This window comes from Vombatus ursinus, unplaced genomic scaffold (assembly GCF_900497805.2).
Source record: "Vombatus ursinus unplaced genomic scaffold, bare-nosed wombat genome assembly UNPS02015175.1, whole genome shotgun sequence".
Classification (NCBI taxonomy): Eukaryota; Metazoa; Chordata; class Mammalia; order Diprotodontia; family Vombatidae; genus Vombatus; species Vombatus ursinus.
Window position 1 is genome coordinate 20,776,728 of NW_020954953.1, and position 14,726 is coordinate 20,791,453.

The 14,726-nt window shown below is 38.7% G+C and overlaps 1 protein-coding gene across 3 annotated transcripts in view; it reads left to right on the forward strand.

Moving 5' to 3' along the window:
* The window catches only part of LOC114031517 (synaptojanin-2), a 143,526-nt gene that overhangs the window by 67,436 nt on the left and 61,364 nt on the right, over positions 1 to 14,726 (forward strand). For 2 of the 3 annotated variants that reach the window (XM_027846632.1, XM_027846634.1), the window contains exon 5: positions 5,718 to 5,801. The exons of the other annotated variant lie outside the window; for it this stretch is intronic. In XM_027846632.1, the coding sequence (XP_027702433.1) occupies positions 5,718 to 5,801 (84 nt within the window). The remainder of the gene's footprint in view (positions 1 to 5,717; positions 5,802 to 14,726) is intronic. 3 annotated transcript variants of the gene reach the window in all.

The following is a 14,726-nucleotide window of genomic DNA, read 5'->3' on the forward strand; positions in this document are numbered from 1 at the left end:
CAATAACTTCCTAACTTTTCTCTCTGCTTCCAGTCTCTCCTTTCCATTCCATTCTTCACAGAGCTGGCAAAATAATATTCCTAAAGCATGGGTCACTCCCTTGTTCAAACATCTCTAGAGATTCCCTCTTTTCTCTAGGATAAAATAAAAACTCCTAAACTATGGCACATGAAGCCTTTTACAGCCTAACTCCAGCCTTCCCTTCCAGATTTGCATCACTCTTTATTTCCCTTTACATTCCAACCCAATAATAACTGAATTTATATAGTACTCAATCTCATTCTGCCATCTCTTGCCTCAGTTCAGTCTACCTGCCTATACCTGACTCACTCTTTCTCCTCATCTCTGCCTGGTGAAATTCTACCCCTTCAAGGCCTAGCTCAGGAACCACCTCCTCCATGAAGGATCTCCTGATTCAACCCCATGCCCACCCCCAAGTGAAAGTCATCTCTCCATGCTTACATTTTCTTTCTAGTATTTTTCACACATCTCTTCTGCTCCTCTCTTACATTCCACCTGTACATGTTTGTGTATGCATTGTCCTCTTTTCTCTCCCTTCTCCCCAGCACTTAGCAGTGCCTGACGTATAGATGCTGCATGATAATTATTGAACAGAGATGATAGAGAGGAAATGCTGCTGACCTAGAGGAATTTGAGGAAAGAAGCATTTTTGCCTCTCCCCTCTTGGGGCTCTTCAGAGGAACAAAGTGAAAGCTTTGAACCGGAAGACCTTTGCAGTCTCTATTCAGACCGATGTTCGTTAATCATTTGGAAGCATAATTCCTGTAGTAAACTCATAGTAGATGGCTGACTAATTACCTGTGAGGTAATCTTTGGACCCAGTGACTGAATAAAGGGGGATATATTTGCTTTTTTGGTTTGTTTTTTTAAAGGAGGATGGGACATTTAATAAGTTAACGTGTTTGCTTGACTCTTTTCCTGAATTACATGCCCAGGCTTTCCGGAAAAAGGGAGGAATCTTTCCCCTGTTCATTTTTCTTAAGACAAACAAACAGTCAGTCCCTGGCTGTCAGCTTGTTGTGTGTATGTGTGTGTATGTGTGTGAGAATATGGCCTTCCTTTGCTTCCTTCAGAGTTGTACCTTTTCAGCTCTGAAGTGAATCATATCTAGTAGGCTGGTTTGCAGCTATGACTCACCCTGTAGACACAAAATGGAAGAAAAAACCTTCAGCCTACCAAAAAAAAAAAAAAGACCAGAGCTAAACTTTTAGGCTTGTTTGGGTTTTTAAGATAAAGCTCTTGATTAATCTTAGGTGCTCAAGGGTCATTGTGATATCTTAAAAATTGCCAACCAGGAAAGAAAGATTTCAAAGGCCTCACTCACTAGGATGTCAAAGTTATGTAAAAATCTTTCTTTAAAATGCACCTTAATTTATGAGCCAACTCCTTTTATTCCTGTTGTTCTGTTCTCTTTTCTATAATTCTAGGCATGAAACTAATGGAGGAAAAAAAAAGCATTTTTTCTTGGAGGAAGTCAAACTCTCCTGATTCTACTCTTTAGCAAGTGGCATTTCCATAGACCATGCCACCTGTAAGGGAGTTAATTGACATTCAATTAATTTATTTTTGTTCCCTTTTCTCCTCCACCCCACCCCCACTGCCTAGTAGAATAAAAAGCTTTTAAAATAACATGTGATTCTTTTTTGAGCTATAATATTTGGCCCTCAATTTATTCCTTTCTTTTGGCTTCTGAAACTTTTATGAATATGCTTTTTTAAAACCTTGTGTCCATCTATTCATGTCTACAACAGTAAATATAAATTAAAAGTAATTACAGATAAATTATAAAAGCCATGAGAGCATTTTGAAACTCTTTCAAATTTTAATCTAAGTAAAAATCTTTTTGTTCTTATTATATAGAATTTAAGGGGAATGTTTTTGTTCATGCTGTTAACAAGGATCTACTTGGGGAAGACTAATTTTTTTTAATCTGTGCTGCTTTCTTTTTGGCTAGTGTTCATCAGTCAATATCACCCTGAAATAGCCCAACTTTTGCATATACATATATGATAGAAGTCACTTCCACAAATCCACCAACACTATGGTATGAATTGAAGGTTATTGGAAGGTCCATGGACCTATAAATCTCTTTTTCCCTTTAGGACTCACTTATGACATTGTCTTCCTCTGGAGCACCCTATTAAATTACAAATGAATTAGAAATTAAGTCTCCCAGTAAGCAGTGACTATCAGTTGATTAGATAATGATGGTCCTCTTGGAAGTTAATGTGGAAGACTTTGCTGGTATGGGACATAATTACTCCGGGTGGGCCCTGTGGATGTTGGAGGCAGAGAGTGACTATTAGCAATTTTATTACAGCCTGGATTGTTTTCCCCTTGAAGGGTGATAGTTGATTAGCACAAGACCCTGTGCTTCAGTGAAGCCCATCATTGTGTAAAAATATTGCCCAGAAGATGCTTTCCCAAGAAATATAGGGCGTATAATTCACAAACTCTTGAGAAGGTTAAATAACTAATGACTAATGACATAAATAAGGAGAGGCAGCATGGCCTCAGAGTAAGGAAGTCCTGGGTTCAAGTTCACCTTCAGATGCCAAATGAATGCATAGCTCAGATCTGCATTGGTAGGAATTTCCTTACTGAGAAGTTATTTCAGTTGTGCCTGACTCTTCATGACCCCATTAGAGGTTTTCATGGCAAAAGATACTTGGGTGGCTTACTATTTCCTTCTCCAGCTCATTTAACAGATGAATGAACTAGGGCAAATAGAGAAGTGACTTGCCCAGGGTCACACAGCTAGTTAGTGTCTTAGGTCAGATTTGAACTCAGGGAGATGAGTCTTTTTGACTCCAGGCCCAGCACTCTATTCAGTGCACCACTTAGCTGTCTGAGAGTTTTCTACTTCAAAATATATGTGATATGCTTATCAATATAGAAGTGGAAGAAACCTTGGAGGATGCTAACTAATAAAGTTGCAGAGAGTTCTTCCTGTACCAAATACTAGCAAATTTGCTTTAACGAAAGTGCTTCCTACCTGAGGTAAAAAGCTGAGTGTCAGTAGGAGGGCCCAGGTACCAGGTGCCTGTAATTCCCATAGTCCAGGGAAACTCTACCATCTAATTTTCAAGTCTTCCACTGAAAACAATTACTAATGCATGGGTGATCTGAGCACAGTCTAGCTCTCCATGGAAAGCTACAGTGTAAGGTAGCCTGAGGGGTAGGAAATGGAAAGACTGGGCACATTAGCAGGACCAGTGCCCTGCCAAGGCAGGCTCTGGTTACCTAGATAAAAGGCAGAGCATCTGATGGAGCTCGGCAACCTTTCCCCTTGTGCTTTTCAGGGCTGTGCTTTTTGTTCTTAATCTTCTTGCTCTACTCCGCATAAACTGAGAGTTGATGTGCCATGCAGCGGTCATGTGGGGAAAGAGTATTTTATTTCCAGCTATTAGCCTAGTAGTGCCTTCTGGAAATCTCACTGTGCTGAGCACGTTAACTGATATGTCTAGATAAGTATAGATCTAGCTACAGATATGTGTGTGTACACACATATGTATACATATACAGACACACATCTATGCATATACATACTTATATATCTATGTATGTATATGTATGTGTATATATATATTCATATGTACACATATATGTGTATGTGTAAACACATATTTGTTGTTGTTCAGTTGTAACCAACACTTCATGGCCCCATTTGGAGTTTTCTTGGCAAAGATACTGGAATGGTTTGCCATTTCCTTCTCCGGCTTATTCGATAGATTGAGGAAACTGAGGCAAACAGGTTCAAGTGACTTGCCCAGGGTCACATAGGTAGTTAGTGCCTGGGGTTAGATTTGAAATCAGGTCTTCCTGACTCTAGGCCTGGCACTCTACTCACTTTCCCACCTAGATGCCTATACACATACACACACACACACACACACACACACATTTCCATCACATACACATACACACATACACATAATGTGTATACATATATATCGTATACATATATACATATATGCATACACACATGTATATATATAGTGTGTAGTGTGGGACTACTTGTCATGGCCCTTTTCCATACACACACGCACACATGTGTGTGCGTGTGTGTGTATACACATATATATACATATGTAATATACACACGTGTGTGCATATTTTATACACATATACATATATAATATACACACATAGAGAGATACACATAATATATCTCCCATGTTTGTATGGCCTTTTTTCTTCTATAATTACATTTTTATATCATACACACATATCCACATATGTGTGTATATATATATATATATATGTATAGATAATATAGATAACACTGTGGATAACATGCCTACAATATATACATCATGTATTACATGTGATATATATTGTATATATGTGATATCTATGATATATTTAAGGATAAAACTACATAAGGTGGTGGGGATAAGGCTACAGTAAGTATGTGGGGCTGTTTGTGATGGCCCTTTTCCATCTGTTTGTAAATGTATAAATATTTTTATATGGTAATATATAAAGACAGAATATAAACAACATATTTAGGTAATATATTTCTAACAAATTATAAACAAATATAATAAACGTATGTACACATATAAAATGCTTATTGTATGTAATATTATAGATGGAAAAGGGCTACATACCATAGCTTTCCTGTAGTCATCTAGGGCTTTCTTAGCCCTTTTTGTGTTGTGGACCCTTATTGGCAGTGTGATGAAGCCTATGGATCCCTTCTCAGAGTAATGTTTTTAAATGGATCAAATAAACAAGTTCACAGAAATTATGTTAAAAACCCCTGATCTAGACCTCTGCTTTTTGGATAGGGCTTGTTTTTAGAATATCTTATTTGTTCCCTTTTTAAAATATCCCTTTGTTAAGGGCATGGGGATAAAGGTTCTAAGAGCTAGAAGGGTTCTCAAAAGACATCTTAATTTTACACACACACACACACACACACACACACACACACGCACACACCCCTATTTGTGTCCATGGAGAGAGGGGGAGGAAAAAAAGAAATTTACATGATAATTTTGTTGTATATTTGAAAGGCAAAACACGTTGTCCATAGATTTGCGGTTTCATGTGTAATCATCTTTTTTTTTTTTATCATAGTATGTATGCAAATGCTTGTTTTATTCCATAAATTAAAAATAAAAATTTTTTCAAAAAGACATCTAAGTTAATCCCCTTTTTTACAGATGAGGAAATAGCTATTTGCCCATAGTACCATGAAGATCTTTCCAAGGTAAAAATAAAGGCTTAAAAAGGAATTTATTTGAATGCAAAATGAACAAATATTGCTTCCATTTCTAAGATAATGAGGGGTATTACTGGAATTTCATGAAGGGTATTCAGGATATATAATTAGTGGAGCCAATGGAACTGAGAAGCAGGGAACAACGGTGTTCAGACCCTGAACACAAACTAGAGCCTTCCTCTGAAGTCATAACCTAAGGGAGGCTGTTAGATTTAGGAGTCCTGCTCTTGAGAGAGGTTCCGCTAGGAGGCAAATTGAAAGCAAGCATGCTACCTTTTGCCCTTCTCTGCATGGGGCATCAGGGTGAGGAACCGGCCGAACTTTGTCAGACTAGACTGGGTTGAAATCAGCTGCCTGTTCATCTCTCAGGTTTCATGTCTCAAGCCAAAGTATCTGGTTGCGGAGCCCTGGGACGTTCAATTTCATTGAAGAATATCTTTCCCTTTCTGTTTTCTTGTGGCTACAGACGATTTACATGGATGATGGCGTGTCGTCTTTTGTCCAGATCAGAGGCTCAGTTCCACTGTTTTGGGAGCAGCCAGGGCTTCAGGTAAGTAATGAGGAAATTTCTTGACACTTCATTTTATTTATCCTTTCACCTAACCTGCCTGCTTTTCAAACAAACAAAAAAATCTTTTAGTAGCATCATTTCTGACTTTTCACATAAAATGTCTGTGGGTCAATGTATTGAACTAAATTTTTCTTGGACCTTTAAAAGATTGCATGGATAAAAATGTATATAGTCCATGCATATAAATAATATCTGTGTGAAAGAATTGTTCTGTAATTCCCTGTTTCAAAACTCAATTTATTAAAGAATGTGCTTTCTTCTTCACTGATGCCCAGTATAACATTGAAATGTTATGCTCTCTATGTAAGTGAACAGTTACGCATTCTGTCTTGGATGTTATGGGATAGTGTATAGTGCAAGGGCAATCCTAAATTTCAATTTTTCCAAAACAGTCAGGCTTTTGCTTGGTTATAACTTAATATCCAGAGCAAGAGTGAGCGGTATCTTTTACCTACTTCTTGTGGAGCTTAGGCTGACATACAGTAGGTCTGAGGTTAGGGGGCTTTCAGAGACGTATGAGAATTTCATTCCAATCTTTCCTGTGATTACTAAAAATATACACTGTCATTTGAAACCTTGGCCACTGACCGATGATAGAGATATTTCGGTTATGTCTGTCTCCCTCGAAGAGATCTGTATGTGTGGTGGTAGGCTCCGAGAACACTTTGGTCATCGAGGACATGACATGATGACTTGTTCATTGAGCTCTCCATTGAGGTGGGTGCTGAGCTAGACTAATCTGGGATCTCAGCAGGAAGGGAAACGATCAATGGAAAGACTGAATTCTTTGTGGAAATTAGGTTGAAAAATTTGGGAGGGGTGATTATGAAATCTTCTAAGTAGAAGATTTCTTCTTAAAGTCTCTTCTAATCCAGTCTCCTACATAGTACAGGAATCTTCATAGCAGCAGCGTCCCTAACTCATGGTCATCCAGCCTCTGCTTAAAGACTTCTAGTCTTGAAGACTGTCTAGTGTCAGGAAAGTCACTACTTTGTGAGGCAATCCATTTCATTGTTAGCTATAATCATTATACAATTTTCCTTATAATTAAAGGGAAATTTGCTTCCTGTAACTTGCATGGGTTGATCCAATTGTGTTCTCTGGAGCTACACAGAATATTCAGTCTTTTGCATTAAAACTTTAAAAATCTTTAAGGATTCCTTTAATGACCCTATTTATTTGTTTATTTGTTTGCTTTTTTGCCTTATGCAAGCTAAACATCCTTAGCTCCTTTAGCTGTATTAGTGTGCTGTTTTCAGACCCTTTGCCTTTCTGGTCCCTCATTCGTTTGTCAGTGTTACTTTGAAAATGTGGTGTACAGACTTGAACACCAATAATCCAAATGCAGGTTGACCAGTGCAAAGTAAAATAGACTATGTTCTTCCTTGATGTAAACATAGTAAGTGGACAACTTATAGCTTTGATTCATTAAGCTTGTGTGTTGACTAACCTCCCTCCTCCCCATGAGTCTTCAAAATAACTTTGAAGGTTTAATAGAATCCTAGAATTGGAAGAGAACTTAAAAGGCTGCTCTGGTCTAATCCTAACCTGAATCTTGATATAAAGTCCCTGACAATTGACTATCCAGCCTCCCCTTAAACACTTCCGGTAGAACTCATTAGCTTTCTCTTTGAAACAAAACAAAGACAAAAATATTTTGTTGATGCATTTTAGGTTCTCATTTCTCACCCCCACCCCTCCAAATGTGCAATATAAATACTGACAGCATAGAAAAAACGCTATCCTAGAATTCAGCCACTTCTGTGTTTTGTTATCTCTCTTCCAGGACCTTCACTGGTTTTTCCATTCCTCAGAGTTCAGTTTCCTTTTAGTGATCTATTTACTTACATAATTATAGTTGTTATCTATAGTGTTCTGTCTTGCTTCTACTCATTTGTTCTACACCAATTTACACAAACCTTTCCATATTTCTCTGAATCCCTCATATTTATTTCTTTCAGTGCAGTAGTAATACATAATTTTCATATACCATAAGTTTTTCTACCATTCCCCAATTGTTGGGTATGTGTTCTTTGTTTCTGGTTCTTTGCTACTATAATATAATCCATTAAGAGGACTGTTTTTGGTATGTATTGGACCTTTATGTCTATCTTTAGCTTCCATGTCTGGTAGTGGGATTTCTGGGTCAAAGGATGTGCTACTTTTTTGTCCCTTTTCTTGAATAATTCCAAATTGAAATTCAGAATGGATTCAACCGCTTAATAGTTTCACCAATCATGCATGAATGTGTTTGTACAGCCCCTCCAACGCTATCTCCATTCTTTCTTTTGTCGTTGTCAACATGCAAGGAGTAAAACTTCAAAGTTGTTTTAAGTAATTTGGAACTTAATTTTAGGTAAACATTTGTAGGTAGCAATCTTCTTTTGAAAACTCCATATCCTTTGATCACTTACTCATTGAAAAATAGCTCTTAGTGCTATATCTCCTTTATATATTCAATATTTATATGTATCTATGTATTTAATATATTTAACTCTTACTGTTATATCCCCTATGTAGTGTCAATTCCTTATGTATTTTGGATATCAGACTTTTATCAATTATTTTTTGTGCAAATGTTTTTCCACTTCACCACTTCTCTAATTCAGGTGTCTTCACTGATTTTTATTTATGCAAAAGCATTTTAATTTTATGTAGTCACAAGGGTCTGTCATCTTTTATAGCCTATCTCTTGTTTGATTAAAAATTCTTCCCTGGTGGGAAGTCACTATCTTTTTATTTTTAAAAATTCATTCTATCTGACTTTATAGCAAAATCATTTCTAACCCATCCACCCCCATGTTTAATCCTCCCTTGTGACAAAGAAAAACATCTCATTCAAAAAGCTTGTCTAACAAACTCATTCTCTCTTGAGAGAACCCATTCCATTTCTAGACAACTCTAATTACTAAGTTCTTCCTTATATTGAATCAAAATCTACCTATTCTTACATGAAAGCTCTTTACATACTTGAAGTCAATTAGTACGTTCCACTGCCACCTTTCCTCTCCTTCCTCTTACCCCTTGGCCCAGAAGACTTCTCTTCTCTAAAGTAAATATCAGTTATTCAGTAAATAATCATTAATTAAGCACCTGCTATGTGCTAGGCACTGTTTGAAGCATAAGAAGATACAAAGAAAGGCAAGAAAAAAATAGTCTTTGCTCTCAAGAAGCTCACAGTCCAATATCCCCAATATTTTTAATCTATTTTTTTAAAAGCATGGTCTTGAAAATGGACATCACTCTGGCTGTCCTCTTTTGGATTTGTTCTAGTTTGTCAATAGCCTTCCTGAAATGTGGCACTCCAATCACAATACTGCAGTGGTTAGGACAGAGAACACTGGGTAGCATGAGTTATGAATACCTTACAGTGTTGGCATTAGGTAACACTCTGCTCTGGGAATGTGATATAATAGACAATACGAGGCTAGATCTAATATCTCTTTATTCCTTCTCATTACCTGAACTTGTACGTGTTCTGTGTATTGGATCTATAGTAATTCAAAGGACATCCCACCACCCATCCCACCTCATTCCCAGAACCCTTCCAGACCTCAGTGCTTGTGGACATCCCCTGTATGTTCCACTGAAGATACAAGGTATAAGCGAAGAGCCAATGGAAAGAATTGGTAGAGTTGGAGTTAGTACACATTCAGATCTCACCCTTTCTTCTTAATAATCATGTGACCATAACCTGACCATGAGGGACAATCTCTCTAAGTCACAGCTTCCTCATTTTAATACCAATTAGTATCAGCCTCACAGGGCTCTTGTCAAATTCAAATGAGATCATGTATTTAAAACACTTTCCAACCCTTAAAGTGCTACATAAATGTCAGATAACACCATCACTAATCAACATGAGAGGACGATGATGATCCCAAGAGCATACCCTACAGGTGATGACTGTACCTCATATATTCCCAGTCTCTTCCCCAACAATCACATTTATAATACTCTTTGTTCATCTACTCTGTTCGGTAGATAATGGTCAGTCTTTGCATTCCACCAGCATTCATATACAAGTCCTACTCCTAATTCCTGACACCCCTGTCACCTCTACAGAAATATAGTCACACTCGACTGTTTCCCCAGTAACAAGAACTGCAAAAGGAATCCATATGCCTCTCCCTCTTCTAGTGGCCCAATGTTTCCATCTCTTAACATATTGCCGCCTTCATTCAATTAGTCAGTCAATTAGCAGTTTTAAGCACCGAGTATATGTCAAGCCTTATGCTAGGTGATGGGGATGTGAATTTAAAATTCAATCCTTGGCTGAATTTTAGTCAGTACTTGACTTCAAGGAGCCTACGTTCTCACAGTGAACTCTTAATTCCATAAGGCACTGTGCTTGATACTTCTGTTAATGTTTCTTGAGACCACATCAGCTTGTATGACAGTCATGCCATGTGATTGGTAATTGAGCTTATAATTCCACTTAGTAGTCAATCAGCAAGCATTTATTAAGAGCTTACCTTGGAATAGGCACCAAAGTGCATGGGGACACTTCCCCCCATTTTGTCTTCGTGGAGTTGGATTTCTGAACAAAAGTGTAATACTTAACATTTATGACAGGGCCTGGATGTGTGATTTCATTTGTATCAGAAACTTCTAGTCAGGAAACTCTTTTTACCAATACAGATGAGCACGGCAACTTGCTGTCTTGGAGAATCGTCTGGGGCTCGGAGATGCTAAGTAACTTGCCCAGAGCCACACTGTTAGTATTTCTCAAAGCTTGGACCCAGGTCTTCCTGATGCCATGCTGCTTCTCACTTCAGATATTAATAGGGATAAGCTTAACATTAATCCCTATTGTGTTTCACTTTCCTCTACTAACATGCCATTCTGTGTCATGGCCTGAAGGTGCCCATTGGCTCTTGGCAGCCATACCAATGCAGTATAAGCTCCAGCAGTTGAAAGGGCTTTGAGAACAGGCTCAGCAATACACTTGTCATCCAAGGACCCTCTTAACTAAATTCAGGGAAGCTCATTGCTGGAAGGTTGGTCAACAGGTGATACTTTTTTTTTTTTGTTAGCCATAGCAGCTTATCTTTTATGGTGCAAAAATGTTCTCATCTGCATAGGTAAAGGGAATATACCCATCTTAGATCTTTGAAATAATGAAATCACTAGCCTACTACTGGGGAGGCTGAGGCTGGTGAGTCACTTGAGCTCTCTAGAGTTCTGAATTGTAGTAGGGTTAGAGCTGATTGGGTAGTTAATACAGCGTCAGGAATTGGCACCATGAGCCTCCAGGATTGAGGAAACACCTGGCTGCCTAAGGAAGAGCAAATTAGCTCAGGTCAGAAATGGAGCATGTCAAAGATCCCATGCCAGTCAGCAATAAGTTTGGGCTTATGAATGGCCACTGCATTTCAGTGTTGAGGATGGGGTGGCCCAATCCCCCTTAAAAAAAAAAAAGTGAAATCGGTAAAGATTTCATTGTATTTGATTTAGCTCATCATTCGAATCTGTTGGTATCTTTTTGGATCCTGATTCTATAATGTAATTTATTAGCTATCTTTCCCATCTTACGTTATCAGTTTGTTTGATTAAAAATACCATCTGTCTTCAAATAATTGATAAAAAATGTTAGACAAATCCTTCTGCATGTCCCTGGAGGCCTCCCTTCAGTTCGATATCAAACTATCATTGGCCTTGTTAGTTCCAGTGTAAATGTGCCCATGTCTCTCCATCTTGGGCATAGGGATATTATACCATGAAAGACCTGTTTGGATCTGCTTCATTGAAATTCAAGTGTATGTGATGCTTGTGGCATTTATCTGACTATACTTTGGTAATGCAATCAGAATAGAAGGGACCACACCAGTAAGAACTTACTTGTCAAGATTAAGTTTCTTGGGGGCTGGTCCTAAAGTGACTAGAACATAATAGTCAATTAGCTTACTATGTGCCGAGCACTACGCTAAGTGCTGGGGTTACAAAGAAAGGTAAAAGACAGTCCCTGCCTTTGGGGAGCTCACTATCTAATGGAGACATCCTGTAAACAGTTATGTATAAATAAGCCATATACAGGATAAATAGGAAATAATCTATAAGAGAAGGCATTAGAATTAAGGGAGATCAGAAAAGGCTTTGCTGTAGGTTGGGGTAATAGGCACCCAGTGAATAAGCTTTACGTTAGAGTTGATGAAAAGTCCTCTTTCTCATATGGTGTTTGGCCTTGGAGAGAAGAGTGGAGGAAATGAGTTATCTTCCTTTTCTCGAAGAGGTTATGGAGCGTGGTTTGCCCGTGCTGTCTGTGGTAGCTATATAGCTTGGTTTTGCTCAACTGTTCTTCCTTGTTGTAGTAGGGTACTCCCTTGGGGGAGAGATTCTTGGAGGGAGGAGGTCTATCTGTGTTTCAAAACCAAAGGCATCAGTAAAACTTAAAAGAAAGAAGAAACCCTACCTAGTCCTAATTCCTAAATATGATACATATTCATGGGACGATGAGGCCTTCTTTGACCAGGGTCACCTGAAATTTTAGACCTGAAAGTCAGTTTTGGCTTTTTCATTCTTTAATGGGCAAACCCTTACCTCCAATTAGGTGATGAGAAGCCAAGAGGTGGATCTTTACTTTGGAATCTAGCTTGTAGTCTCTGAGTCTGTGAGGAGACATATCTTGGAGGAACATCTTTAGTCCTGCCATTGTATGTAGGTTCTTTTCTATATATATTCTGCCTTAGAAATTGTACTTTTAAAGCATCATTTTGAAACTATGCTTATGCCATCCTTGTTTAGTAGTCATGAGCTTTTAATAACTGCATCTGAACCATGAAAGCTAGAGGGAAAAGTAACTACATACATGTTAATGGATTTTTCAGGTTATAAATAGCCTCAGAAGAGTTTTGCTTTCAAAAATCCATCTCTATCTTGGTTTGGTTTGCTTGCTTGTATATTTTATATTGCTGTTTATAGGCTAGTCAAAGAAATCATTACCTTTCTTGTCAGTAGAAACCCTATTGGTGACTAAACATATGTGTCACAAGTTCAAGTGAAAACAGGGCTTGGAGCGAATTAAATATGGATTAAACATGGTGGGTGTGGGCAATTATATCACCATTGCTGCCTCCTTTTGTTGCCTACATTTTATTCCTTCGTATTAGTATACATTTTTTTAATTCCCCTGACTGTATAGCATTAGCCTAGAGCAGCTGCTTTCAAACTTTTTGTTCCCCATTCTTCACATTCTTAAAAATTATTCAGGACCTAAAAGAGCTCTTGTTCATGTGGGTTATATCTACCGATATCTACCATATTAGAAATTAAAACGTCTTAGTGTTATTATGAAAATAGTTTCAATCACAGATGCCCTGAAAGTGTCTGGATGATCTCCAGGGGTCCCTAGACTATACTTTGAGAACCATTGGGCTGAAGTAATCTGAAATTAAAAAGATTTGGCACCTGTCGTTAAAGATGTTTCACTTCAAGTGGCAAGCAAGAATAGGAATGACACTTAGGTACAGTGACATCTTTGCCAAACACAACCTCAAAAATTGGGGCATATTTGGCTTTGAATGTCTTTCCACATCCCTTTCTCCCAAAGTTACCCATTTATGATGGCAAAGCAGGGAGGTAGAGTGGAAATAGCTGGGGAGGTTTAGGAGCCCCAAAACAGAGACAAGGCTAGTAAGGGAAAAGAATTAAGAAGTGAAACTAAGTGCCATGAAAAAAAAAGGATGGATATAGAACCAAGGGATCTGAGTTCAAGTGCCAGCCTTACCATTTATTCTCTCTGTGACTTTGGGCAGTGTGGTAAGAGTGCAAGGGTCACCAAACTACTGTTGCATGAGCTGTGTTGTATTTATCAAGGTAGAGATCATTCTTAGCTGGAGGGGCTGTACAAAAGTGGGCGGGGGGCCAGATTTGGCCCACAGGCCACTGTTTGCTCACCCCAGTAGAATGGATTGGATGTAGAAGACCTGAATGAGTCAGGAATTGGCTCATTGTGTTACCTTGGGAAGTCATTAAACTTCTCTGTAAAATGAGGGGGGCTCGACTACACGACCTCTAAAATCTCTCCCTGCTCTAAATTTATGATCCTATGATAAGTCATTCCAACAGTACCAAAACATTTTTTGATGTGCCTGGGAGTTTGTGTGTAAGATGCACTTTGTGTAACACATCAATGCGTTTGTTGGGAGCTTTAGAGATTCCGAACATCTAGCTGAAGTGATTTCTTCAGGGCCTGAGAAGTGAGTAATAAGCCAAGGATGAAATTGGCTCGATAGAAAGCAGAGTAGGGGGTGGGAGGGAAGGGAATGGAGAGAAAGAAGGAAACTAAAAAAGAGGTAACAAGTCACTATTCCCTTAGGTGTGTGCCAGCAGTAACTTGATTCCAAGATGTACGTTGAAACCCCAGGCTTGAGGTCACACGATATGGAGTGAAGAGACCGCAGGGACCTTAAGGAAAGGTGACTTGAGAGCAAAGAGAGTTCATTCTCTGTGTTGAGATGAGGCAGCCTGGGCCTGGGGCTGGTGCTGGACTCACAGGTGCATCAGAAAAGACAGGCTGTGGGAGCTGGAGAGGTGGGACTGACTTCCAAACAAGAGCCTGAGATTATAGGTGTCAAAACACCTTTTATAAACTAAAATGCGTTATACAAATCTGAGTTGTCTTTTGTTTCACCAGAGGTCTTGAGGTTTCCTGTTTCTACCGTCTAGAGTTTAGCTCTAACCCCTGTGCTTTCTTAGGGTTCCTCCTTCCTTTTGGCCTGATAATGCCTTGACTCCAGTCCCTCGCACCTCAGGGGCATAGGTGAAAGTAATCTGAGGCGGTCTGGTATAGGAATATAGGAGCTTCTTTCTCCTGCTAGGATTCAAACTTTTCTCACCTTCCTGGAAACTGGTCATTCTGCCTTCCCTAAGCTTTGCCTTGTCCAACCCTTTTACTTAGGCTTT